At 34.2% G+C, this 27,582-nt stretch overlaps 2 protein-coding genes across 2 annotated transcripts in view; both read left to right on the forward strand.

The window, feature by feature from the left end:
• LOC148309540 (uncharacterized) overlaps positions 1–16,956 on the forward strand; it is a 30,730-nt gene extending 13,774 nt beyond the window's left edge. Inside the window, exons 2-7 of the mRNA XM_088259958.1 lie at positions 9,769–9,887; positions 10,523–10,662; positions 11,159–11,273; positions 12,167–12,396; positions 14,488–14,618; positions 16,708–16,956. Coding sequence (XP_088116084.1) covers positions 9,769–9,887; positions 10,523–10,662; positions 11,159–11,273; positions 12,167–12,396; positions 14,488–14,565 — 682 coding nt within the window. The 3' untranslated portion in view covers positions 14,566–14,618; positions 16,708–16,956. The remainder of the gene's footprint in view (positions 1–9,768; positions 9,888–10,522; positions 10,663–11,158; positions 11,274–12,166; positions 12,397–14,487; positions 14,619–16,707) is intronic.
• A 1,425-nt stretch (positions 16,957–18,381) lies between these two features.
• On the forward strand, positions 18,382–26,380 carry LOC148309541 (uncharacterized). The gene is made up of 6 exons (XM_088259959.1): positions 18,382–18,725; positions 20,783–20,926; positions 21,956–22,111; positions 23,304–23,450; positions 24,729–24,853; positions 25,478–26,380. The coding sequence occupies exons 1-6, from the start codon at positions 18,483–18,485 to the stop codon at positions 25,500–25,502; spliced, it is 840 nt and encodes a 279-aa protein (XP_088116085.1). The 5' UTR covers positions 18,382–18,482; the 3' UTR covers positions 25,503–26,380.
• The last annotated feature ends 1,202 nt before the right edge of the window (positions 26,381–27,582 follow it).

Genomic DNA, 27,582 nt, shown 5'->3' on the forward strand with positions numbered 1-27,582 from the left:
ACTTAAGTGATTAAGCTGATGAACTTCGGATAAGTTCATTGAATGTAATATGTGTAGTTTAAACATTTCATTCTCCAGTACCTGTAAGGAATTTTGTATGCTTGTATGTAATTGTGTTAATAGAAGTTTTTTGAATACACAAACCCCCCTTTATTGTTGAGATAGGTACCGGGTTATTGTAGAGAACATAATAAGGGGTTATTGTTTTAAATGTCATTTTTACATTTTAACCAACAGAAATACTTGAAATGATTCATTTAAAATACAATTTAAATACATTAACACCCTCCGATTCTGCGGTACTTATCTCAATGTTATAGAGGGGTTTACTGTTTTATTTATTTGGATTTATACAGCTTATACATACAAAAATGTGAAAAAAGTTAATAATAATAATAAATCCCTTACCGCACCCCAATGGTGCATAGGGCACTGCTTCATATAAACGCAGTGTTATCTCGATCGATTACACATGAAGGAAAGGTGATCAGCCCTCCACTTTAGGTACCAGTCCAGTGTAATATGGAATAAATATTTGAGTAAAAAAATAACTTATATTTATTAAACCCCCCTGGGAATCGAACCCGGGACCTCCAGAACGGTAGGCGAGCATGCTGACCATTACACTACGGAGGCGGACAAAAGTTAGATTGACAATAATAAAAGTCAATTAAGTAATTCCAAATATCGCTTATTTGGTGCAACAATGGCGTAATAACACTTTTAGGCATATTACAGGAAATGCCATTCAGGCGTTGTAGCAACAAAAATGGCGCAATTTTATTCAAATGACACTCGCGAATTCTCGCAGCATTTCACCACAAAATCAATTCTGACAATGTTTCTAAAAAAAATTAACTAACCATCACGCCGCTTCCCCGCAGGGATAGGCAGAGAGAATCGAATGCCACACCACTCTGTCTTTGCAAAAATTCTTTGCCTCTTCTACATTCATGCATCTCCTCATACATACCCGACGATTATTACGACTCCTGACCCTATTATTATTTTTTTTTGACAATGTTTCTCCCGATGTAAATAGTTTTTCCGCACATTTTGACATATTTAACTTTTTTTACGTGTAATTACGTCATTGTTACACCAAATGAGCGATAAATGTTATGAATACTTTGTTGTAGTATATTAAGAGAGAAAAGTATTTTCAAATGCGGGAGGATGTGTTTGTATGTGTGTGAAAGAGAGAGAGAGTGGGACTAAAAGGGTGAGGGTATGGTATAAAATGGAATATGCAGGAAGGAAAATATAATAGATAGATTATAAAATAGAATATGCAGGAAGGAAAATATAATAGATAGATTATAAAATAGAATATGCAGGAAGGAAAATATAATAGATAGATTATAAAATAGAATATGCAGGAAGGAAAATATAATAGATAGATTATAAAATAGAATATGCAGAAAGGAAAATATAATAGATAGATTATAAAATAGAATATGCAGGAAGGAAAATATAATAGATAGATTATAAAATAGAATATGCAGGAAGGAAAATATAATAGATAGATTATAAAATAGAATATGCAGGAAGGAAAATATAATAGATAGATTATAAAATAGAATAAGCAGGATATGCATTTCGTGATTTTTTTCAGTATTCTTTCGGTACGATGGCTCGGCTAGTACCTACACGAAACAAACTGCAAGGGTAGATATTAATCTAAACGCACACCCGAGTTTATTTTTAACGTCAGTTTAACTTTCAGCAATCGGAAAATCAACAGAATTTTAACGACGTTATCTCTCAGTCGAGTCTGACCGAGTTTGAAAACTTTCAGACCGTAAAAAAGATTCCACGTGAGTTTAAACCATAAACCAAAATAAAATAAAGCAATTTATATGGAGTTGACTGTCGGTGAAAATTTACTAGATTTTAGATTTTAACGATAAGCCCTAGGTATGTGTGTGAATGCATAAAAGAGAAGGCGTGTCAGCATGCTCCACACCTTCGCTACGCCCCTAATAAATCTCAATTAAATTGTTTATTTATTTTTATTTCATCATACACATAATTATAGTAATGTGCCTTCACTGAGTTTTCCCGTGCAAAGAGCACATTTTACAATATTTGAAAGAAAACTAGCATTTAATTTTACCATACCACAAAGTTAACAATGCTTTTAATATATATATATATATATATATATATATATATATATATATATATATATATATATATATATATATATATATATATTTATATTTATATATATATATATATATATATATATATATAAATATATTTATATATATATATATATATATATATATATATATATATATATATATATATATATATATTTATAAAGAAAATTGTTTATGACATGCAATTAAATACGATTATCCATTTATGAATAGCTCTTTTATATTAAGTTATATTTTCAATGACTTAATGGATTTACAACATTTTGAGTGTTTCCAAATACTTGTTCACAAAATCTGGATTATCTCCAATTACAGGAGTTATTTTCATATTATTTTTTGACATCTCATCAAAGATAAAGAAGAAAAGAAATAATTGTTAAGAAGTTTAATTAAATTTCTTCTTTTTATTAAGAAGTTTCTGCTTAATAAAAAGCTTCTTTACATCTCACCAATAGATGTCTCTAGTGAAGTTCTAGTGATTCAAAAACAAGGTTTCTAAGTTGGTTCATATATATAGAACTTCCAAGAATTTGAGTAGTGTGGTTGTCAATAATGGGTAGAATTGGTGAATGTTACACGTGTGTAAAGTGGTCACTTAAACCAGCCTATGACGGTCGTCAGCCCCGTAAATGCCCAGACTTCCATCTTCTTCTTTATCTGTAATGACTTAATGGATAACGGAAGCAGGTTATTCAACTTAATTGCATAGTAATCAATGTTCTTTTAGCCAAAAAAAGGTATGTGTTAGGTTTTGTTTGACGTGCTTCTGTGTTTTGGATCTTATAGTTCTAGGTACGTTAACCGTAAAGCGTGTTTATTGTGATTCGTGTGCTGTGCTAGGAGATACTTTCTTGTGTAATGTGAAAGAAATTCTTATATGCATATGTAAGTATAGTTTTAGCGAATAGTCGTTTGACTATCATAAGATGTAATTTGTAGAACATTTTCTCTTTGAGAATCCGTGACGAAACTCGAGTATCGTAAAATCGGTCAAAATAAGTATGGAAAGTATAGTAAAATCTATAATTTTAATATAGATTTTTGGGTAATAAAAACACTTTTTAATGGTGCATTACTAGTACTGCCTCAACTAAAAAACCCAAAATATTTATACATAATTAACTATAGCATTATATCTTTTTTCAGATGGTCATAACTAAGCAAATAATGCTCCAGAGAAAGCAGCAAATTATTTTACTTTAACTTTTTTTTAATAACGAACTTTTTTTTTAACTTAAACACTCGTAATAAACCACTTAATGAGTTTTATTTCATTATATACTACTAGTTTCGAAAACTTGCAAATGTTTACATCTACAGGTAAAAATTAAATCTAGCGAGCAAAAAAATATTTAGGAGTATGCATAGAAAATCCCGTTCCTTAAACCCCCTTCCTTCTATATTTATTACCCTGTCAACCTGTATATACTTATACCCCTAAATATTTTTTTGCTCGTTAGTTTTAATTTTCACCTGTAGATGAAAACATTTGTAAGTTTTCGAAACTAGTCATGTATAATAAAATAAAACTCATTAAGTGGTTTATTACAGGTGTTTATTTTTTTAAATCAACATGTCATTCCATAAAGTTAAATAATAAATATATTTTCCTTTTAATTTCTTGATATAATATTATTATTTCTACAAATGTGCACAATTTATTTTACTTCATTTATACTCTGCATATAACTTTTACTTTTGTATTACATATAAGTAAATTAAGAAACTTTTCCCATTAAAGTATTGAACGTTAAGGATAATAACGTAATCTTATTTCCATATTTACGGTGTGACAAAAAAAACAAGCCATTTTTTTTTACATCTCAACAAAGATGAAGTAGAATATGGAAATCTATATAGGCTGGTTAAGTGATCACTTTACACACGTGCAATATTCACCAATTCTACCCATTATTGATAACCACACCACTCAAATCCTTGGAAGTTCTATATATATGAAGCAATTTTGAAACGTTGTTCTTGAATCACTAGAACTTCACTAGAGACATCTATTAGTGAGATGAAAATAATATGAAAAATAACTCCTATAATTGGAGATAATCCAGATTTGTGAACAAGTATGTATTTGGACACACTCAAAATATTCCCCAGTAATATTTTTATTTAAATGTATAACATGATACTATCAACAACAACAAAAAGAAGAAAAAAGTCCCTCTCCAAGCAAAAGAGATCAGTCTCTTTTTTTGGGAGGCTCAGCGCAACTAAAATTATAAAATTGAATTTAGTTGTATAAAATGTAACTATATTAAATAAATAAAGAGAAATTAAAAATATTTTGCTTTTTTATAAAATTATTGGAGAGTTCATTTTTTATATTCAGTTCGTATATTTTTGGGACAAAAAATAATTGTAATTTCTAGAAATCATTATTAAAATTCTAAATGCTTATGAGAAATAAAATTAAAAATAGCGAAAAATGAAAAATCTAAGTCGACGGGTGCTTTTTTGTTGCACCTTATCTGAACGGCTGCTTTTTATATCCTATTATTTTTATTTTCGTGCTCACAACCCCCAAAACGCTGACACACTTTCCACCCCACATTGGAAAGGGTGTAATAAAGTACTCTACGCTTTATGTGCCTGGATTTTATTTATTATTGCTTCATTGATTTACATTGACGTTCATGGTTTGATACATAAGCTTCCGAAATGATTGGCCTTTCTTGAAAACGGACATGCAAAGTACTGACCCAAATAATAATTGTGTTTTCACATTAAGTATTGCGATTATTTTGAGAATTTTACGAGCGTCGCCAATTTATTGTACATGACCAGTTGACCAGTGACCTTTATCAATAATATTAACAATCTATTAGTCTAGAACGAAAATTTTCCCATAAAAACCATTCGTGACCAATGTGAATTTATCAGTAAAACGTTTAACCAACATCCAGTCTGCACTTGCCCGTTGTTGACTGCAGTCTCTAAGAAGGTTTGGTAATACAGCCTCATTCCTAATACTTTTCATTCTTATTTACATATCTCGATAGAGCTTTTACGAATAAGCTTTTTTAAAAAGGTAATATGAAAGTCACACCATTTATAAGGCTTGCAAACTGCGATTGGTTTAATGCTGGTTTTAGTGATCGCTTTATACATTGTGTAACTTTTACCATACTGCCCTTTACTAAACTTCTTAACTGTTGATCATTATTTATTCTTAATAAGGCCCAGCATTCGTTGGGTTGAATCTTAATTTTCTCTAAATCCAGGCAACATTTTACGTTATTATTTTTTTTTTCTTATAACACCGTTTTTGCATTGAAAAAATAAGTTTACCTTCGAAATAATTATATAGTTTTGAAAAAAAGAGTTATTGAAAGGTAAGGAGTTAAAAAATCTATATTCTTACTTATTTTCCAAAAAACAAAAAAAATATCCAATATACATTCTTTAAAAATATCGGACGTAAAGAGACGTGTCGCTCACTCTTGTCAAGAACGTCATAAATCAAAAATCGACAATTTTCAGTTGTGGATGTTTTCGGAATGCCCAGAAAATGTACTATATCCCAGCAAAAGAGGCATGTTTCAAACTTAATATTTACCCGCTACAGGGCAGAAAGTGTTGTTATTGCATTTTGAAGAAAAGGTATTGTTTAATTATTTTTTCAAATATACTAGTTATTTTTCAAATTGAGAAAAAACCTTCAGGTTTAACCTAAAAAGATCTGTTGCACAGTAAAAAGTTCAATAAGTGGATTGATATTTATTTTTAATACATTGTATTATATTTTTAAACTTTAAAAACGTTCTCCTGAAAAATCAAGTTTTTTGATTTATGACGTTCTTGAAAGGAGTGAGCGATGTGACCTCTCCGGTGGAATGATTGCAACTTATTTTTTTTAATTACCTAACGTCCAAGAGACTCTGAAATCTAGCTACGGCTTATGTAACACCGCTTGTCATGACCCTACTCTGGCTTCAACTTTTTTCATAGCCTATGCCTACTCGTGAGTGGATTTACTCTTTGTTTAAAGTTACTATAATTTCATGTAAGTAATTCATGAGTGAAAATTCTAGGCAAAAACACTCGCTATGATTGCGACTTAACAAATGCTGGGCCTTTATATGCGAAAGGGATTTTTTTTTTTAGATGGGAATTGCATTTATTATTTACCTTGCTTATTATGTACAAGGTTTATAGATCATTTAGTGGATTTTTGTTTCTTCTATCTAATTAAAAATGTTTTTATTTGAATCTGTGTTGGGAACAGGAGGGATCGTCTAGTGTGGGTCAAATAGGAACTTCTCTGCATTTGCTCATTGCTGGGAGGAAACCACGTAAAACTCCTCAGGAGAAGGCGGACTGTTGACTGTCATCAGCAGACCTTCCGTTCCACTGGAAGAGGGTTCGGCATTTTGTGTCCTACTTTGGTTTATGTTACCAACGTCCTTCACTATTTTTATCATGTATGATACTACCTCTCGTGACAGTTCCTTATGAACTATCACGGATTCGATGTTGGATAGATCCTCACCCAGGCTCCTGCAACGCGCCTCCAGCTGTTGTCTTTGAAATATGCGAAAGGGATTATAGACGATTGCATATATACAAGTTCCAAAAATTAATGCAATATGGATATTCAACAATGGGTAGAATATTGGATGTTACACAAGTGTAACGTATACATGAATTTATCAGTGTTATTTATTACACCGTTAATCGCATTCGTGCCATAAATAAACAAATGAAAAATTAGCGGTTATACAACCTTAGCTGATACTGAGTAGGTTCTCAAGGCTGACGTGCTAATTAGAAAACTTTCTGATCATGGGGTAAAGTTTTTTGAACTTTAATTAAAATTTGATGCGAACTAGGAAAATTTGCGAAACATCATAACTCTACAATTTATGTTGATGAGTTGATGAAAATTCAAATTTATGTAAGTTGTTTTTTTTTAAACGGGCCTACTACACTATTTTAATTCATCACATCTCAGTTATAATAATTATTAAAAAATAAATGTAAGTATATACATATACACAAATACATAATTTTGCAAAGGTAGATGATTTCGTATATTTGGGAAGTATATTTTCTAGGGATGGAAAGATTGATGAAGTTAAAGAAAGGAGAATGAAAGGTGCACTTAAATATAATCTTCTATCTCGTCAGCATGTATGGTTGATTTCGTTGATTTTTTGACATCGGCTCGTAACGCATGTCTGTGGTGAAAACTTTAGTGCATGTTGGTCTTCGGGTCGAGAAAAAATCGCATATGTTAAACATTTTGTTTAGTTTTAATTGTTTAAATGGTGCTATGGTGGTGAAGGGTGGTATTGTTTGCATGCTGTAATAGTGATTATTCTGACGAAGAGACGGGTACGTCTCCAAACCGGTAGACATAAAAATCTCGGTGAGTGGTTATATACTAATATTATTAACATTTTTGTAAAAAAATAAATAAGTAAAAATGACTAACCACAAAGTAAATGCTTTAAACATTAATAATATTGAGAATATTGTATTTTTTATTTAAACAAACTTTGGTCCTTTGTAAAAACGTTTTTGGTACATAACGAATAATCGGCTACAGGAGTATCTATTTTTGAAGTCTAGATAAAGTTTGTTATGGGAGGCTCGCGGTTCGAGGTTCGTGTCAGTGGGTTAATGGCTCTGCCATGGGGCCGAGTGCTAGTGAGGGGAGGGGGTGAGGGGTGGTGCCAGCCACCGAGGGGACGGGAGATGGGACCACGGTTCTGCACACGCCAACAGCCTCATACAAAGGGAAACTATAAGCGGGAAGTACTTTACGGCCATCCGAAATAAGTGGCTTTTTGGTGCCACGTCAGATACTATTGGGTGAAAGATTGATTTTTTTACTTTCTTCTTCTTTTTCTTCTTTATGAGCCCTCTACCTCCACTGCTGGGTATAGGCCTCTTCCCCTTCTTTACATTTCCTCCGGTCTGTTTGCAGTCAGTTTTTACACCCCACAGCGACTATGTCGTCGGACCATCTCTTTTGGGGTCTTCCGACACCTCTTTTGTTTTCCTAAAGGTCTCTATCGTAGAATCCTTGGGGTCCATCTTGTGGGGTCCTGTCTTGAAATATGTCCTCCCCACTGCCATTTGAGTTTCGCCACGCGATCCATGACATCCTCCACCTTGGTTCTTTTCCTGGTATCTTCATTTTGGACACAAGTATTTGGACACACTCAAAATGTTGTAAATAAATTTTCTTGTCAAATTATAAGCTTTAATGATAAAAATGAAAATGATATTTTCTGGCGTTTCTCGTGTGTGTGATTATAATCCAGGATTCGGACCTCACATACTAATAAAAGAGTTTCTGCTCAATAAAAAGGTTCTTTTCATCTCACCAATAGATGTCTCTGGTGAAGTTCTAGTGATTCAAGAACAATGTTTCAAAATTGGTTCAAATGTAGAACTTCCAAGAATTTGAAAAAAGTTTTTTTTTAAATATTTTTTGAAAAGAAAGAGTTGTTGAAAGGTTTTTCATTCGAACCCTTATCCGCATCCCAATGGTGCATAGGGCACTGCATCATATAAATGCAGTGTTATCTTGATCGTTAACACACGAAGAAAGGTGATCAGCCCTCCACTTCAGGTACCAGTCCAGTGTAATATTGAATAAATATTAAAGTGAAAAAATCACTTATATTTATTAGACCCCCCTCTGGGAATCGAACCCAGAACCTCCAGAACGGTAGCCGAGCGTGCTGACCATTACACTACGGAGGCGGACAGGTTGAAAGGTCAGGAGGTAAAAAAATCTATATACTTACGTATATTCTAATATTATACAGTATTATTTATTATACATACTTGTGTTGGGCCTACTGAACTCGTTTGTAATTTTTTTTGCGAACATTTTTATTAATGGGAGTTTAGTGTAATGACGGTAATATTCCCGAATTTATCTAACGTTAGATTCCTCCATAAGCGACGGCATTATTATTTTCTGGCGGGAATTTTGCGCTAAACTTGTGTTATGGTTCTTCTTGTTGCACGCGATGAAATTTTCAGGAAAAAGAATGTTTCTGAATTTGAATAATGGCGGACGGAAGCCTGAACATATGGGGAAAACAGTATTTACTTACGAGAGAACAAAATGATAGGTAGGTACTTGCAATTAGGGTTGTGTTTTCGCTAAATAAATACGATTACCGATTTACAAGTCATCTAATATATAATTATCGGTTATTTAGTAAATTATTTTTAGTTTTTAATCCATAAATTATACGTGTAAAATAAATGAATCGGTGTCTAGAGTACGAGTTTCTCAGTTCGAACCCACTCTACCACAATTTGATACCTATTTCTACTAATGAGCCGCTTAGGCTCACGGAAATATGCTGAAATTGTATTGCTGAAAGTATTTTTGTAAATAATAATAATAATAAACACAAAGATTTCTCTTTGTCTAAAAAAAATCGATCGTAAGTAATTTACAAGATAATTGACAGTTTTAATAGAATGGGATTTTTTTATTTTTTTATGTAAACTTTTCGTCACATGGAAAAATGATTTAGAACATGATTTTTGAACACGGATATACAGGAAAGAATAGAAGAAAAATAACACAATTTTATAGTTTTTTTTATTATTAATTTAGCAGGCGCGCGGGACCCAAGATTTGGTCTGGTGCGGGGGCAGTTCCAGGAGCGGGGGCACGTCTACCCCCAGGACTGACAGTGGACGAACTCCGCTGGTACAGCCGAAGGAAACCTCACGGTGAGAGAACTCAATTCCTTATACTCGCAATACCTTAATACCTTCCAAATAAGACTATAGCTAGGCTGAGCCAGAATGAAGTAATCTAAATGGTAAACCTGTCTCCACCTCGCATATCCAAATCTAACCTGACCTAACATAAACCAATCCTGCCTAACTCAACTTAACCTTACGTAAACCTATAATATTTATTAATCTGGCATTAACTTTGTGGAATAATATGATGATTTAAAGCTAAAAATAAATCACTTTTATAATACCACTTTTTAACACGACTAGTTTAAAGAACATCTAGAGTTTTCGCAACTAGTCATGTTTACATTATGGTAATAAACTCAAAAAGTGATCTCAAAAAAATGTTTTACTTTTATACTCAAATACTACTTTTTTTATAGTTCTGGAAACTATTCGTGTTGAGATTAATAAACTCAAAAAATGGTCTTAAACAAATGAAACGTTTTATTTTGATGTATTAACTAATCCCAACCCAATTTAACGTAAGCACTAATATTTCAAGAGTTTTGATTAGAACAAATCATATCTGAAAATCAGGTGTATGAACTATTTGTCTAGATTACTTATTTCCTATGTAATTTTATTCATTAAGATATCTTTTAAATGTGTTTTTCTCGCAGATCTTAACCGAGACAACCTGTGTCTAGAGACTGGATCCTTAAAGGACGTCACAACAGAGTACAGATATAGTTTCGGTCCACCAGCGCTTGTTGCCAGATCTCTCGTTAACTTGACTTCTCACGCGGAAGATGAAAACAAAGTAGGTGTTTGTATTATATTTTTCTCCATCAAGATTTATCATTATTTTCTTTGACCCCTTTCTCGTATGATATATGAAAGCAATGTTATCAGTTCTGAGTACCAGTTTTTTTTTGTTTTTTTTTTTTATCATGGAGTTACATTTATTTGATAGCATGCTGATGACGTAAGCGAAGCAGGTCAGGGTGAGGGACATTACTGATATATGGGATGAAAAGGGTGGAAAGAGTTGGTTGGAAAATAAGAGAGGCGGCAAGGTCGAGAACATTAGGTTTAGCATTTCCAATTTCATAGCTTGTACATTTTAAACGCTGCTTATAAGTCCTTTATTTTCACGTTTTCTGTACCACCATACTTTGAAAGTTTTATGCTGAATATATCCAATTGTGATGTAATGACGTTTTTCTCGGCGATTTCCATTAGCCTAGTAGAACCATACACGTTGAATTTTCCATCTAATCTAAACGCAATACGGGAACAATTTGATTTGATTCCAGGAAAATATAAATATGCGAAGATGCTTAAGTCACTCTGAAGATCTCGTCGACAATAGTGTGAGTCGAGCTTCCCACAGGTACCGCTTACAGCCGCAAGGAGATCTGCGACCCGAAGGTACCAATAGCGCTGTTTCCCTAGAACATGTATATAGGCATGAATTTGTAAAGATAAAATAACATTTATTTCAGGTGAGATGCTATTTCAAACCGAAAAGCGAGATCAATTTATCGAATACGTTCTTTCAAAACGGCCCGACCTGCTTAGAGGAGAATCTCATTTAAAGCTGGAAGGCGATCTTAACACTCTTACAGAAAACCGAGATAAGTTTATAGAATACGTTTTCTCAAAAAGGCCCGACCTGCTTAGAAGGGAAACTCAGTTGAAGCTAGAGGGCGATCTAAACACGCTCACAGAAAACCGAGATAAGTTTATTATATTCGAAAACTGTACACGTCCTCCTCTAGCCAAGCGGAACTCTAACCTCTTTCTCGAAGGTGAATTTCTCCATCTTCCGGAATACAAAGATGTCTTCGTCGACTTCCCTCGACACCGGCCCGTCACCAAGAAACCTGACTCCGAACTGCACGTCGACACGGAAGGAAAGATGAATCTGTATTCGGAAACCCTTAGTCAATTTATAGAACACGCTTTAACGGGTACAAAGCCAGAAATACAAAGAATGCCGACGAACTTGAAATGTGAAGGAGTTTTAGATTTTACGCCAGAATACACGAAATCCTTCCAGCAGTTTCCTATCGATAGGCGACCATCTCTTCGCCAAACTCCCAATCTCAAACTCGAAGGGGAACTATATACTACCCCTGAATACAAAGACAAGTTTATCGCCTTACCACTAGTTAAACAAATACCAAAACAACATCCGGATAGTTTTATGCTAAATGACGATATTTTAAAATCGGAACCCAAAAACAACGCTTACGTACCTTCCCACGCAGACTCGCACAATTTGATCGTAAACCCTGAGGGCAGTCTTCCTGTGTCCACAGATACCGCGGCCAAAATTGAGGCCGCGACCAAACCTCCCACTCCGAGGAGAGCAGCGTCTCCTCAGGTGTTCACCGGGGATTTGAGACCATATTTAGACAAACATAGAACGATGGAGGGAACGTCCAAGCCTCCCAAATCTCCGAAACCTCCGGAAGATCGCCTCACCGGACGTCCTCCGAAAGGCAGAGCATCTCGACCTACCTCCGGAATGCGGAGAGATTTTCACCAGGTATATATCTATTTGATTATATCATGATTATCATTTCATAACAATTAACCCTAAATAAATTACTTTATAAGAAACGTGTATGTAAATACAAAGCTGTATTTAAAAAAATCTCAGCATGTGTACATATGAATGACATTAATATTACTTTTTACATGTTTCCTTAGAATTTAACACAATTTTTTTTTGTTAATTTTTACAACTATTCAGATTATGATAACTCAGGGATCTCTAAGCATGTGATATAAATTAACTTGATGGTGTACATTAAAATTTAAATATGTTTGTAAAGAATTAAAAAATTTGGAGTATGATTACTGATTGTCATTTTATTTCATTTAGTAGAATTTAATACATTGCTTCCTAATAGATTTATATTATCCACTGACACTTCGTGATGGAATTGCATTTTTAATTTATTATTAGATTAAAACCAATATTTTTAGCTTTTCCACTTTTTTATTTGACCAGCGACCGGGTTTCGTCGTTACCGACATCACCAGTCTGATGATGTCGGTAACGACGAAACCCGGTCGCTGGTCAAATAAAAAAGTGGAAAAGCTAAAAATATTGGTTTTAATCTAATAATAAATTACATTGCTTCCTTCCTAAAATTAATACTCAATTGTAAAAAAAGCACTTCAATATCAATTTCAGCACTTTTTTAAACATTTTTTTCCGCAAACTATGACTTAGTTTGAGGGTGTAAATAATATTTTTCAAATTTGTATTTTATTCCCCAGGAATTAAACTCAAAGAAAGACAGTAAACCGTATCACGATTACCGTCCAGAAAACTTTGAACCCAAAAGCTCCGTAATGCCAAGTACTGATAATTTTATCGGTGTGGACACTACCCAGCCAGAATATAGAAAGGCGTACACAGACTATCTCATTAGAGAAAGGTTACCAAGACACAGATCTCCTGATAACGCGGGCCTAAAGCCACCGGTTAATTTAAAATGGATAAAGGTTTCTCATTATTATTCAGTAGAATAATACTTTTCCTTGTAGGAAATGTACTTGTAGTAGGATCGTAGGAAAAATACTAGCCCTGTAGCATTATATAAAATTAATACTAACACACTAACATTTTTTCAGCGTGTAGATCATAATGAGCCCCCTTTTGAAGTACTCGGTAAAATAAATCCAGTGGAGGAAAAGCGAACTGACCCAACGAATGCGGAAAGTTCATTTCTATACAAACCATCAGCTCGGAGGTAAGAATATGATTATATCAACGAGTTTCCATATTATTTTACTCTCTTGATTTTTCCTCAGGTGCGTGCATAAAGTAAATAAAAAACAATCAGAAAAGGAAATTTGAAAGAACTAAAAGTCAAAACCAATGACATTAAGACTGAGAGAAGCATTAGCGATAAAATTAAGAAAGGCGTGTTAAGATAGTTTGGGCATGTGAATCGAATGTGTGGAGAAAGAATAGTAAAACAAATTTATGAGGCAAATGTGAATGATAATAGAAGCAGAGGAAGACCGAGGAAAACTTGGCATGATCAAGTATTTCAAATACTTGTTCGCGGTCAGGTCAGGAGTTGGAATAGTCGGCGGGTATGTATACGGTGATGCATGAATGTGGAAATGGCTAAGATTATTTGCAAAGACAGATTGGTGTGGCGTTTTATTATCTCTGTCTACCATTGCGGAGAAGCCACGTGATAATTAGTTACTTCTTTTTCAAAATTACTGACCTAAAACGGGTACGTAACTAAATAATCAGAACGTAATTTGTAGACCATAAATTTAATATTTTTATGTGTTTTTGCATATTGTCAAATATAATATTATGTGTATATTGAAAGGCAATAAAAAAAATCTCATCGATAAGATGGCGATTGTTTTGAAAAAACTCAGTACATAAACAATCTTTTTAAGATTTTCCATTAAATAATTATCACAAATATGTTAGTAAACAAGGGCCAAGAACTGACCTTTGTGGTGGGTACGCAAAGAATTCAGAATTTATTATTGACTTCAATAGAATGTCGCCTATTTGTGTAGTCTAGAATATACTTATCTATTGAAATATTCCGTGAACTATTTTAAATTATAATTTTATGCTTACGTATTGTTATAGGACATCCGTCAGCAGCGTACAATCACCCCGGAGAAGATCAGATTCCCCTTCATACCGCCTTCACGTGACCAATGTTGATGAACCTAAAAAGGGATTTGGTGAAAGAAACAGCAGAAGAACGAGTAAAGGGTGTAAGTTTTCTTATGGCAATATTATCCTGACGAAATCAAAATAAAATGGTGATTTTATTATTAAGAATATGTTACTTTGACTTATTGTGGAGCCATGGATATTGAACTTTGAGCCTAAAGCCGCTTGTACACTACACGGAATTTTACCGTCAGGCAGTCCGGTTTTGAAAAATGAAAGCGACTACGACAGTTTAGCATGATCGAATTTACGCGCAAAATTCACGCACCGATCAAGAGCACCGATCTGAAGCCAGATGGACAAAAGCACAAGCCAATCCAAGCCAATCATCGTTTTAAAATGCTAATGACGTACCGGACGGTAAAATTCCACGTAATTCCGTGTAGTGCACAAATGTCCTAAGGCTATAAGTTCGAATCCAACATTCTACTTGATTCTGCTCAAATCTTGGAACGTATTGTAGTTCCGTGGTTAGTGTACGAACTTTGAATCCAAGACCATAATATTATAATTTGACATCTCAATAAAGATGAATAAGAATATGGAAGTCTGGGCATTTACGAGGCTGACGACCGTCATAGGCTGGTTTAAGTGATCGCTTTACACACTTGTAACATTCACCAATTCCACCCATTATTGACAATCACAATACTCAAATTCAAGGAAGTTCTAAATATAAGAACCAATTTTAAAAAATTATTCTTGAATCATTAAAACTTCACTAGAGACATTTATTGGTGAGATGTAAAGAAGCTTTTTACTAAGCAGAAACTCTTTTATTAGTATGTAAGGTCTGAATCCTGGATTATAATCACACACATGAGAAACGCCAGAAAATATTTCTCTAAAAGGTTTCTCTAGACATGATCTCATTTTCGTATCCTATAACTTATTGCCTGTAAAAAAACAAAAAAAGGTGATTTTCAGGAGGAATTTTCGTAACATGGACATCAACAGACTTGTTACTGATGCCAATTGTATCAATTGGGATGATCTATTCACCATGGCTGATATAGACTCTAAAGTTGACTTTCTCAATCAAGAAATAATTTCTCTCTACGATCGGCATGCGCCGATAAAGAAAATTAATACCAAGCACTCACCTACTCCATGGTTTACGGCGGATATAGCTCATCTAATGCGCAAGAGAGATAAAGCTTTCAATAAAGCGAAGAACCACCCTGGAACCGCTACCTGGGAAAATTACAGGTCTCTAAGAAACAAATGCAATCAGAAGTGTCGTAACGCTAAACGTAGGTTCTTTTACGAGTCTTTGGTCCAGGCTAGCCCTAAGGACTCTTGGAAGTTTCTCAGGACTCAAGGGTTTGCAAAACCTAAAGATGCTGTAGATATTTCAATTGACTTAAATGCCCTAAATAGTCATTTTTCCAAACCTCCCATTCTACTTGATAGCGCAATCAAATCAAATACAATATCACACATCAAATCTCTCCCTCAGCCCAACTGCCAACCTCTTTCATTTAATATTGTCACTGAAGCGGAAATAAAAAAAATTCTCCTTTCTTTATCCAGTGGATACGATGGAATTAATTTATCCATGATTAATCTCATTTTTTACTCCATTGGTCCAATCATCTCTCATATTATCAACTACTCACTTACTTCACATTCTTTTCCTGCAAAATGGAAAATTGCTAACAAAATATCATTTTCATCTTTATTATTTAAGCTTATAATTTAATCAGATAATTTATTTACAACATTTTGAGTGTGTCCGAATACTTGTTCACAAAATCTGGATTATCTCCAATTACAGGAGTTATTTCGAAGGCTATAAGCTCAAATCCACCATTTTACTTGATTCTGCTCAAATCTTGGGACATATTGTGGTCCCGTGGTTAGTGTACGAAATTTGAGTTGAAGAATATAAGTTCGAACCCACCCTTCTACTTGATCTGCCGAAAACAGTATGTGTTGAATCTCAATATCTGCGAAGGAAAAAGATTTTTAAAATATTACTTGGCATACAATGATTACTCAACATTGCATATCCACCAATGAGTGTGGATAAGTGTCAGAACACAATGAAGCTGGTTATGTTGCATACTAGATATGTATAGAGTAAATCAATAAAATATTTGTTACTAAAGCTGTTTTTTTTTTTTGTAGACGCAGAATATAAACCACCCAAATCTCCCACGAGACCACCTCTGCATAGGGAAATAGCAAAGGAAATACATTCCACTCAAGTGCCAAGACAGACAGCGCGAAGGCAATGGGCGAAGAATAATTTTGCAGATGTTGAAAGTGCTGGAATCAGAAATGATTATTATTCTGGTGACAAATCATTTGTTGTTCTGGACAGAAACAATTCACGAAGCCAAGCTCCCAACATTACTTCCCGATGGTTTAGACATTCCGAAGATTAAACGATTATTTTGTATATTTGTATTCATTATTTAAATATAGAATCATATAAAAAAATATTTTTATTTTTTACCTTATTCCCTGCTTACAAATGTTACATAAGGCACTGCATCGCATCGATGCAATGTTATACTGATTCTTGATTAAGCTTCACATACTAGTCCAAGGTGATTTTAAATAAATATTAAAGTGAAAATTGACTCTTGTTCTTAACCCCCGCCCCCCTGGGAATCATACCCGAGACCTGCAATACGGTTACCAAATGCGTTAACCACTACACTACAAAGACAGACATCATTTATTATATCATCAATTAAATTAATTTAAATGTAATTTTTCTTAATATTTTTTCTCATTTATAACTTTTTGTTCATTTTTACACATTTCTTTTTTTAATCACAACAAACTGTGATGCAATTAAGTCTTACACCAAAATAATCAAGGAATATAAAAATTTGAAATTGAAGATAGTTGTAGATGATGTAGATTTTTTGTACCACACAAGCAAGATTTTTTTTAAATAATTCAACCGACAGATACAGTTGAAACCTTTAACCCCTGTCTACTAGAAACAAAAATATCAATAACTACCGTTCTGGGTCTAATGGACCCATATGTAAACTATGGAACTTTCTTTACTTATATCTCTTGTGTACGTAATATATTGTCATCTCATCTCCAATCTCTACTTTTTATATTTTATTTAAAAAAATTATTTACAGTTTCAATAAATTAAACATTCGCTTCGGAACGGGTCCATTGGACCCGCTTGGTAGACGGAGGGTTAAAAAACACATGTAATGCCAGATTTAAAAAATAACTGAGTGTTTTTCAATTTCAAAGATTTAATGAATAAATCCATTTCAATTTTCCAAAATTCAATAGTAAAACAATAAAAATAAATTATAAATTATGTTTAAAAAAATTAAACCAGACTATTTAGTCACTAGCAAAATTCAGATTTAAAGTAGTTTACATCTTAGGTGGCGGGGGATTTTGTCCAAACCTCAAAGACGACAGAATGGATTAAACCAAGTCCCAAACATATTCGAAATACTGAATTTCAAAAAAAATATGTATTATATTTCATTATTAGAGGCGCCCCCTTTCCCCTTTTATGTGAGTAGATACCTAATTTTTGTGTTGCTATAGTAGGTAAATAAATTTCTAAACACTTTTTTCCCGTCAGATTGTTACACATGGTGTATCTGAGTTTTTTTTATAAGTATCGATGCCTAGGTGTTTAGAAATAATTTAAATGCGATTTCAATTTTAATTGCATTCTTTTTAATAAACAGTAGGGACAATAATGATTTATAAAAACTTTTTTCTCTAATGCATTGATCCCAATAACTAAATTTTATCAAATGAACTGAGCGGCGCGTTTTTGCAGTTGGTACGCTTGTCTCGACGCAAGCGTCGTTTCTGAGTCGCTTAGTATTTCTTGCGCCCGCGTATATTATCCGGTGTTAGTATTTGAGCAATATAGCGTATAACATATAAACAAACAAACCGCAATGAGGAAATCAAAATCAAAAACAGAGAACGACAATGATGTCGAAAATGACGCTGACGACTCGTCCGTGCAAGACCACTCTTTGGGCGATGAAGATAGCGCCAAACCGGAGGCAGAGACGGAAAATCAGGAGGAGGTAAAAAAGGACTCAACGCCCAAGGATCCGCCCAAAAAGCGGGAATCAAGGGCTAAGAAAGCTGCCGCAGCTGCTGCAGCCGAAGAGGAGAGCGACGAGGAATACGAAGTAAGTAAAATGTTATTAGTGTTCGATTTCGCCTTTTGCCGCGTATATTTTTTCTGTTTATTTCATTGATACCGTTCGCCATATCAATCCTTTTTCCAATTATCTCCCACTGTTTTACAATTTTACTTATAAATCAACAAACAGTTAATAGGTAAACATGCCATAATTCTTATTTTCTTACCTGTCAATATGTTTGGTTATAAAGAATTCATTGGGTAGTTGTTTATGATCAATGACCTCAATTGAACAACTCAACCGAAATGGTCTCAAATAATTTTTCTTTTATTCTAAACACTATGGTCAACGTTACAAAAATTAATATTATTTTTGATAAATTGCAAAATCATACTGAACAATGTATAAAGCAGGTGAAATAATGTCATTTTAGCTATTATTATAGAACAATGTGCTCTGTGATAATGGAAAATCTTACTTCTTCGAAATATGAAAATACTTAAAAATTTCATTAAAGCCTTAGGGCATTTGTCCACTACACAGAATTTTACCGTCCGGCACGTCGGTTAGCGTTTTACAACGATGATTGGCTTGTGCTTCTGTCCATCTTTCTTCGAATCGGTGCATGAAAAGTTGTGCGTAAATTCGATCACGCTAAACTGTCGTAGTCGCTTTCATTTTTCAAAACCGAACTGCTGGACCATAATTACGGGTAGTGCACAAACGCCCTTAGAGCGTTTGTGCACTACACGGAATTTTACCGTCCGGCAGTCCGGTTTTTTTAAATATAAACAACTATGACAGTTTAGCGTGATCGAATTTACGCGCACCGTGATCATGCTAACCGGACTGCCAGATGGTAGAAATCCTATAGTGCACAAGCGCCCTTATGCTGGCATAGTCTATATTACTGATCCATTTCAATACTGAAAAGATTCTTACTAATTTTGAACACTGAGGCCACTTGGTGTCTTGTATTCGCAATGTTTTGCTATCTACATTTTACATCAATTATGGTTTGTAGATACAGTAAAGAACAACAGCATGTGGCAAATCCTTACAAGATATGTTTGATGTTTCAAATGTATTTTTAAATTCATGTTTTATAACATAAACAAGCTATTTCCTTACTGTGTGCAAAATCTTTGGCAAAATGTTTTTCTTTGACCTCTATCCGAACCCAAATGGTCGAAGGGACTTCACATTTGATCATCAATGTGTTAATAATCGTCAGATTGCCCGGTCGATTTGTTGCATCTGGCACACTATTTAACACATTGTTGTCGGGCGGTTTTCCCATCAACTCCGACCCTAATTATACTCAGTCTGCCGCCCAACCCTCGGTATACTAATCACAAATAACCGCAAACCCAATTCCGATCTGTACAATGTTTTTTGGCGTCTCTCGCGCTCTACCAAAAGTAAGCAAACAGAACGCTTTTAAGTGTCTCCCGCTCTCTACTTACAGTATGTAAAAGATGCTTTTAAGCGTTTCCCGCAAACGATTTGTTCACAGGATTTTTTTTTTACTTAAACAGGACACGAATGTTATTCAGAAGTTTTTTGAAGCCGGTGAAAACATGACTAGCAGCCAGAGAAGCATCAGTCAATCGTAATAGTTAAAGTTTGTTTGTTAACTGAATATTAATAAACCTTCGTAAAACTCAACTAAGTTATCTTCTTCTTCACACCCTTATCCGCCCCCCAATGGTGCATAGGGCACTGCATAATATAATTCAATTCAAACCCTTATCCGCACCCCAATGGTGCATAGGGCACTGCATTATATAAACACAGTGTTATCTTGATCGTTAACACACGAAAGAAAGGTCAAAATCACTTACATTTATTTGACCCCCCTGGGAATCGAACCCGGGACCTCCAGAATGGTAGCCGACCGTGCTGACCATTACACAACGGAGGCGGACAAAGGCGGACGGAGGCATCATATAAACGCAGTGTTATCTTGGTTAATACATGAAGGGGAGGTGATCAGCCCTACGCTTCAACTAAGTTATACAGCGGCATAATGTGAAATTTCCTATCCTAAATAATTGTTTTTTTTATAAATATAATTTCAATTACAATGTTTGTACTTGCAGGTGGAACAGATTCTGGATTCTAAGAAGATCAAAGGGAAGACTCATTTCTTGATCCGGTGGAAGGGTTACCAGTCGGAGAGTGACACGTGGGAGCCCGAGGACACCGTGACCTGCCCTGAACTTGTGGCCAAGTACAAACAGGACGTAAGTTCCACCTAACCTAACCAACCATCGACCCTCGGGTTTTACAGCTCCCGATTACAGCAGTCTCCCATGTCATTTCCAACTATCTGGTACTTAGCAGGGCCTTTAAATTAGGAACAATATGCTACTTCTGCTTGGTGTATTTTTAGGAGGGATTAGCCTCCTGTGAAGTTGATTCCCAGCTGTCAATCCATCTCTTTTGTGGTCTGCCTGGGAGGCATCTACCTGGGGGTTAACCGTGCAGTGCAATGTGGGAGAGTCAGGATGGTTCCATTCTCCTTACATATGCATACCATTGTCTTCTTCATTGTTTTCCCCACCTAACGAGGTCTTGGATCTCGCATTTTTCTCTTATCCTAGTGTTCCTCTTGCCAGATATGCTCCTCAGAGTCTTTATTTCTGACACTCTTAGCGCGTTTTTTGTTACTGCGGTGTTGGCTTTGCATTCGATCCCATATCGCTCACTCCTTTCAAGAACGTCATAAATAAAAAATTTGACAATTTTCAGTTGTGCATGTTTTCAGAATGCCCAGAAAATGTACTATATCCCAGCAAAAGAGACATATTTTTAAATTAATATTTACCCGCTACAGGGCAGAAAGTGTTTTTTTTTTTGCATTTTGAAGAAAGGGTATTGTTTAATTATTTTTTTAAACTAATTATTCTTCAAATGGAGAAAAAACCTTCAGGTTTTACCTAAAAAGATATGTTGCACAGTAACAAGTTCAATAAGTCGCTTGATATTTATTTTTATTACACTGTATTATATTATTAAACTTTAAAAACGTTCTCCTGTAAGATCAAGTTTTTTGATTTATGACGTTCTTGAAAGGAGGGGGCGATATGTGGTTTTTGTCAGAAATCCACCTTTGCGTGATGCCTGGTCTTTTTACAAAAACGTTATAATTTTTTTGCTGGTTTCTGGGCTAAGTTAAAGATTCTCTTCCACGCGGCCATCATTCTCATTTGAAGCGATCGTTCATCGGTTTGTACAATACACGTATTCATGTATGCAATTTTATTTTTCAGAATAAGCAAGCCAATGGAAAGGCCGGCGGCAAAAAACGAAAGTCTGACACCAAAGCCGGGTCCAAGAAGAAAGCTAAATCCCCTAAAAAATCAAACAAGCGTAAAAATGATGATGATGATGACGATGATGATCAGGACGGGGAGAAGGAATATGAGGTAAAGTGAAGCCAATTTTTAACATAAACGCATTATGCGTTATTTTTAAAGGTTTCAATAATTTTTCTAATCCTTGTCATTCATAAGGATAAATGTTATATGTAATAGGGTAATTTCATTACCTATTATAATCTCTTTTTTTTATAGTCCGCCTCCTTAGTATAATAGTCAGCACGCTCAGCTACCGTTCTGGAGGTCCCGGGTTCGATTCCCAGGGGGGGTTAAATAAATATAAGTGATTTTTTCACTGTAATATTTATTCATTATTACCCTACGCAGTGCCCTATGCACGATTGGGGTACGGATAAGGGTTTTATTATTATGTTATTATAATCCTTTACCCGTACCACGTACGGGCAATAAAATGGGCCTTTGTGTATTTGCCCGTAGTGGACTCAGTCGCTCAATGTCGTATTATTTAGGTATATTTGCTATTCAAAAATATGAACAGTTAATTTATTACGGCAAATAAAATATTTGATGTTGAAATCAAATACTTGGTGGAAACCTTCTGGGCATCTGTGGTCAGTTTTAAAAGTAAATATTCTCTTTATTTAAACATTCAATGAAAACTGGAAAATATTGTTATTTGATGCCTTGCAATAAAGTATTATTGTATGTCCGCCTCCGTAATGGTCAGCACCCTCAGTTACCGTACTGGAGGTCCCAGTGATTTTTTCACTAATATTTATTCAATATTATCCTGGACTGGTACCTGAAACGGTGGTCTGACACCTCTCCTTCATGTGGTAACGATCAAGATAACACTGTGATTATATGATGTAGAGCCCTATGCACCATTGTGGTGCACATAAGGGTTTGAAGAAGGAGAAATTTTTTAAAAAGTGCCATTTTCCTGATAAAATCTTCATTTAAAACTCATCAGTCAAAGGGTTAAAGAAAGGTCATCAACCTTGCACTTTAGTTTGTACATTTGATAATTTTGTAAGTGTGAAAAAAATATCTTCAGCATTGCATCAAGTTGACCCAATCACTGCGCTTCAGTCAGTTTTCAATTTACCCCAATATTCACACAGTTATTTCATTTTTTTATTTTCCGTGTTCATTTTCTTGAGAACGGATATGCAAGTAATTTCAAAATAATTTTTATAGTAAATTAATCATTCAAACTTTAATATTATAAACGCATACTGGATTTGGTGAACCCTGATAACGTGATGAGTTTGCGCAGGTGGAGAAGATTGTGGAAGTCCACTTCAAGAAGAATGGGAAAAGAGAGTTTCTCATCCACTGGAAGGGGTGGAGTTCCAAGAACGACACCTGGGAACCGGAGGAGCACCTCAGCTGCCCGGAGCTGATCACCAAGTTCTTGGCTAAAGTCAGTCACACACTTTAACTTTGCATTGTGGTATTTTAATAAAATAAAAATAAAATATTATGGTTCATACAAAACTCCTAAAGATTTATCAATTGGTTTATTTTTATTTTGAAAGGAATAACCCGCAAAGCCTTTATTAGAGTCTGCAGGTAGGATAGTAAGGATAGGAATGTTAAATTTGAAAAACACATTAAATATACCCAGACCAATTGAAGATAAATCTTTCTTGAATTTATTTTGCACTTGGCGAGAATCAAACCCGCGACGCCAGTTCCGCAGTCAAGCGTCTACCCAACTATTCCACGACACCTGTCACAAATAGTTGATTATTTAATAGTTAATATGGTTAAGGATATAGATCGTAATTTTATGAGATTATAGTTAACAAAGATGACAAAATAACAAAAGCAGTGAATGGAACCGAAAATTTAAATCAACGTATAATAACGTTTTTTGTCATTTTATTTTTAATTCTATCTTTTTTTAATTATTGAAAATATTGTATGAAAAATCAGTAGATAACCAAAATATTTATATATAGTAGAGCATCAATTATTTAGAGTCTAGACTAATTGGGATGAAGGTAGTCCGAATAAAGAAAAATCCAAATAATAAAAAAAAAACATAATTGACAAAGGATTAAAGTACATTTGGTATTGATAATTTTTATTCATCTATATTTACAAATAGCATCTTTATTGAAATATTGTTTTATTTAAAAAAACAATTATTAATTTGTGCTTCAAGCCAGCAGTTCTTTTTGGAGCTGCCGAATCGCTTTTGCCGAAGCGTTTGTTCAGTCGGCAAAACATTTCACTAGCCGATAAATGATTTAATTTTGTTGCATCATCAATAGATAGCGTTGGTAGTCCAAATTCCGACATAATCTGGAAACATTTGAAAAATATTTTGTGTATTAAGAGCATGGTTAACTTTGTGGTATGGTAGAATAACACTCTCCTTATCATTCATCGTCCATTTTATATTGTCGTTTTAAGTGGTATTACACAAAGTGAACAAAGAATGTTAAGGAGAGTGTTATTTGAGAAATAATCACTACACCCCAAACGTGGAGCCACACACGATCTGACCTGGTATTTATGGTTAGGGCGGTACGTACGGAGAGGTTAATGAGCTTTTACTGTCTACCATGCTTTTGTTTCTACATGCTAAGTACAGCAATAGTGACTTGTCATCTTTTGCTTGAAACGAGTCAGTGTTTGGTTGGTGTTTATTTTGCTTACCGAGTTGTAGCTAATGAATTTGATTTGTGCGCAGGTAAAGACAAAGACGAGCGCGACACAGCGCGACCTCCGAGTGGATCGCAAGTCCACCCAGCGCTTCACACTCACCAGCAAGGACTCGGGGCGGCGACTCAGCAAGAGGAAAGGGAATTCACAAAGGTAACATGTTCATGTGTAACAATACATCTCCACAATTGAACAGAAGTTGTTTGATTGCCATTGTGGAGCTACAGCCACTGCTAAACTTACAATCCACATGTAAAACCAAAATGATTTATTCTCATTTCTTTTTCATTATTTATTCCTACGTTTTAAAGTTATTTATGCCTGTATTCACAAAACCTTTTAAAGTTTGACCTTGTAATAAAAAGTCCATACAAATAAGAGATTAAGCTGGTAGCCACACTCTACATTCTACCCTCATCCAGTTATAAATGTAATTTTTCTAGATAATTGTCTTCGCACAGTTTCCCATGTGCATAAAATCAATATAAACACAACACATTGTATGACAAAATACAAATACCTTTGTATAATCGCTGTATATTTTATAATACTGATTGGTTTACAAGCAAACAGATTCTTCCTCTAGTCTAATTAATACTAAACACTATCTAGTCATAAAATGGAAAATCACACAGTTCAAATATCAATATATAACCCATTGCGTTACGCTCAGCAAAATTTCTAACGACAATAAGTAGAAATTCTAATGAACTCAGTAAGTTGTCTATCATGAATAAAACTTATATTTTCTCATACCTGTATGTATTTCTTTTTCAGAGTTCGATATGACGACACTGAATAATCCCGCCGTGTTACAATGTGAAGACACCATTGGCATTCATAATCGAGTCTCATTGATACCGTAACTTCTGTCGAGTGTAATCAAATATCCGAGAGCTGCATTATGCACCATAATAGACATTACTTAATGATTAATAATTGTGACAAAGTGCAGCTTTAGATTTGGTACTACCCGCTCCCCACACATACCGATGCAGGAACGCGAAAAGGACTCAAACTACACCTGTGTACTGTTTTATTGAGATTATACATGTAATGGACTATTTTCACTCAGGAAGAATATGGAATTTAATATAATCTACATAAAAATTAATTTTTTAAGATTCTTTTTTGTATTTTTACAAACCAGAAATAAGAATCATTTTATTTACCATTTTCATCTGCATGAATTTACTATCCAAATAAAGCAATCTCAGCAATTTGGTATTGCATCATTACACATATGTGTGGTTCTGGAAAGTTGATAGCAATGCTGGTTTAAATCAATGTGTACGAGTTCCCACAGGTGTCAGTTCCTCGATTCCAATTAACTGGGTATGTAAAGTCCGTGGTAACCGTAACAGGGGTCACAAGTTTTGGATTTTGATTATTGGAAACAACTCATGATTTCACAAATCGTTTATTTTTCTTGCAATAGAAATAGAGACATTTTAAACCTTTGTATCTTCCCTATTTCATTGTGGATTTCAATACGAATCTCGCAATTTTTCTTTCATCTTACCTGAGGCTTAAATAACACTCTTTTTTTCATTCACTCAATAAAATTTATCTTTTGAAATACTTTCAACTATTTAACCACTTTATGCTCGATTATTATTTTCTACATAGAAATAGAACCGAGTTTAAATAATTTAAAAGTTGTCCAGTTCAAAAAATAAATTTTAAATTTAAATTGATTGCGGGATTGAATGTGGCACCTGTTGAGCTCAGTTCGGTTATTTTTCTTAGTAACGCAAACAAGTTGAAACACGCGAGCAGTGCTTGGATTGGCGCGATATGAAACATGCACTGTCTGCAAGTGGTTAATCTAACATTTTATTTCCTTTTTGTTTTCTGCCATTGAAATGTTATTACCAACAGATTTCTGTTTCATATTCACATTTTTTTTATTTTATTTCGTGAACAGAATTGAATAGTCAATGTAGCCTCGACGCATCTGAAAATGCCTCTCCTTTGTAACTTGAAGCACCCTTACATCTCCATAGTGAATGTAATTTAAGGTAATAGAGTAATTTATATGAATAATTGTATGTGGCGGGACACGGTAAATTATAATATATGTTTCCCAGAAGTGTTTGATTGACGAGTGTTCAGAATAGTTATATTTACTTCTTCATAGACGTAGTCAGTGGTTTACAGACTCCCCTATTACGACCAATCGCAGCATTTTACTGTTTGCTTGTTTTATTTGCACAACTCAAAAGCCGAGAAACGTGTCAACCAAATACATTATTTAATCGAATAGCGGTTCTCAACTTTTCATTAGTCATGGTGATTTCGACTGATTGATAAGACGGTCTTAGATTTAAATCCCAGATATCTAGATTCGAGTGTCATGCATAATTTATGGCATATTTTATTCCTTTATCAGATCTGGGATGTTATATTTTATTTTTATTGGCTAGCGGAATGAAAAGATACCTGCATGCATATGTAATGAGTTGAGAATATTTACAATATTAAAAAGATTGACTCCTTAACTTATTACATATATTTCTGTATAGGACTTTTCTGTCTCCAACAGTCATTTTATATTTTAAGCGAAAAATATTTTTAGATTTAATTGAAATAAATGTTTTATAAATATTTTTGTTTTTTTTTTAATAATTTTATTTTAAAAACTATTGCAGCTTATAATGTTTTAAATTTTGAAAACTGCTTATTACAGAAGTATTCCAAAATACAAATTTGGACATTGCACATCATTTATTTTATATGAATTAATTGCGCAAAAAAATTGTTGAACATTTGAATTCTATCCTCGGTTTGTATATAAATTTTAAAACATATACAGGCTATGAATGCATCTTGTAATACATATATTGTGTTTTTTACTAGATTTTTGCACAAACTATTCTGAA

This window comes from Brachycentrus maculatus, unplaced genomic scaffold (genome assembly GCF_059751285.1).
Source record: "Brachycentrus maculatus isolate JH-2025_06_01 unplaced genomic scaffold, ASM5975128v1 h1tg000121l, whole genome shotgun sequence".
NCBI classification, from domain to species: Eukaryota; Metazoa; Arthropoda; class Insecta; order Trichoptera; family Brachycentridae; genus Brachycentrus; species Brachycentrus maculatus.

Bases quoted from the DNA above. Each gene is read 5' to 3' on its own strand.
- LOC148309541 (XM_088259959.1), top strand. From the start codon at position 18,483: ATGAGGAAATCAAAATCAAAAACAGAGAACGACAATGATGTCGAAAAT. The intron at 20,927-21,955 runs GTAAGTTCCACC...TTTATTTTTCAG, and splicing joins TGGCCAAGTACAAACAGGAC to AATAAGCAAGCCAATGGAAA. The intron at 22,112-23,303 runs GTAAAGTGAAGC...GAGTTTGCGCAG, and splicing joins ACGGGGAGAAGGAATATGAG to GTGGAGAAGATTGTGGAAGT.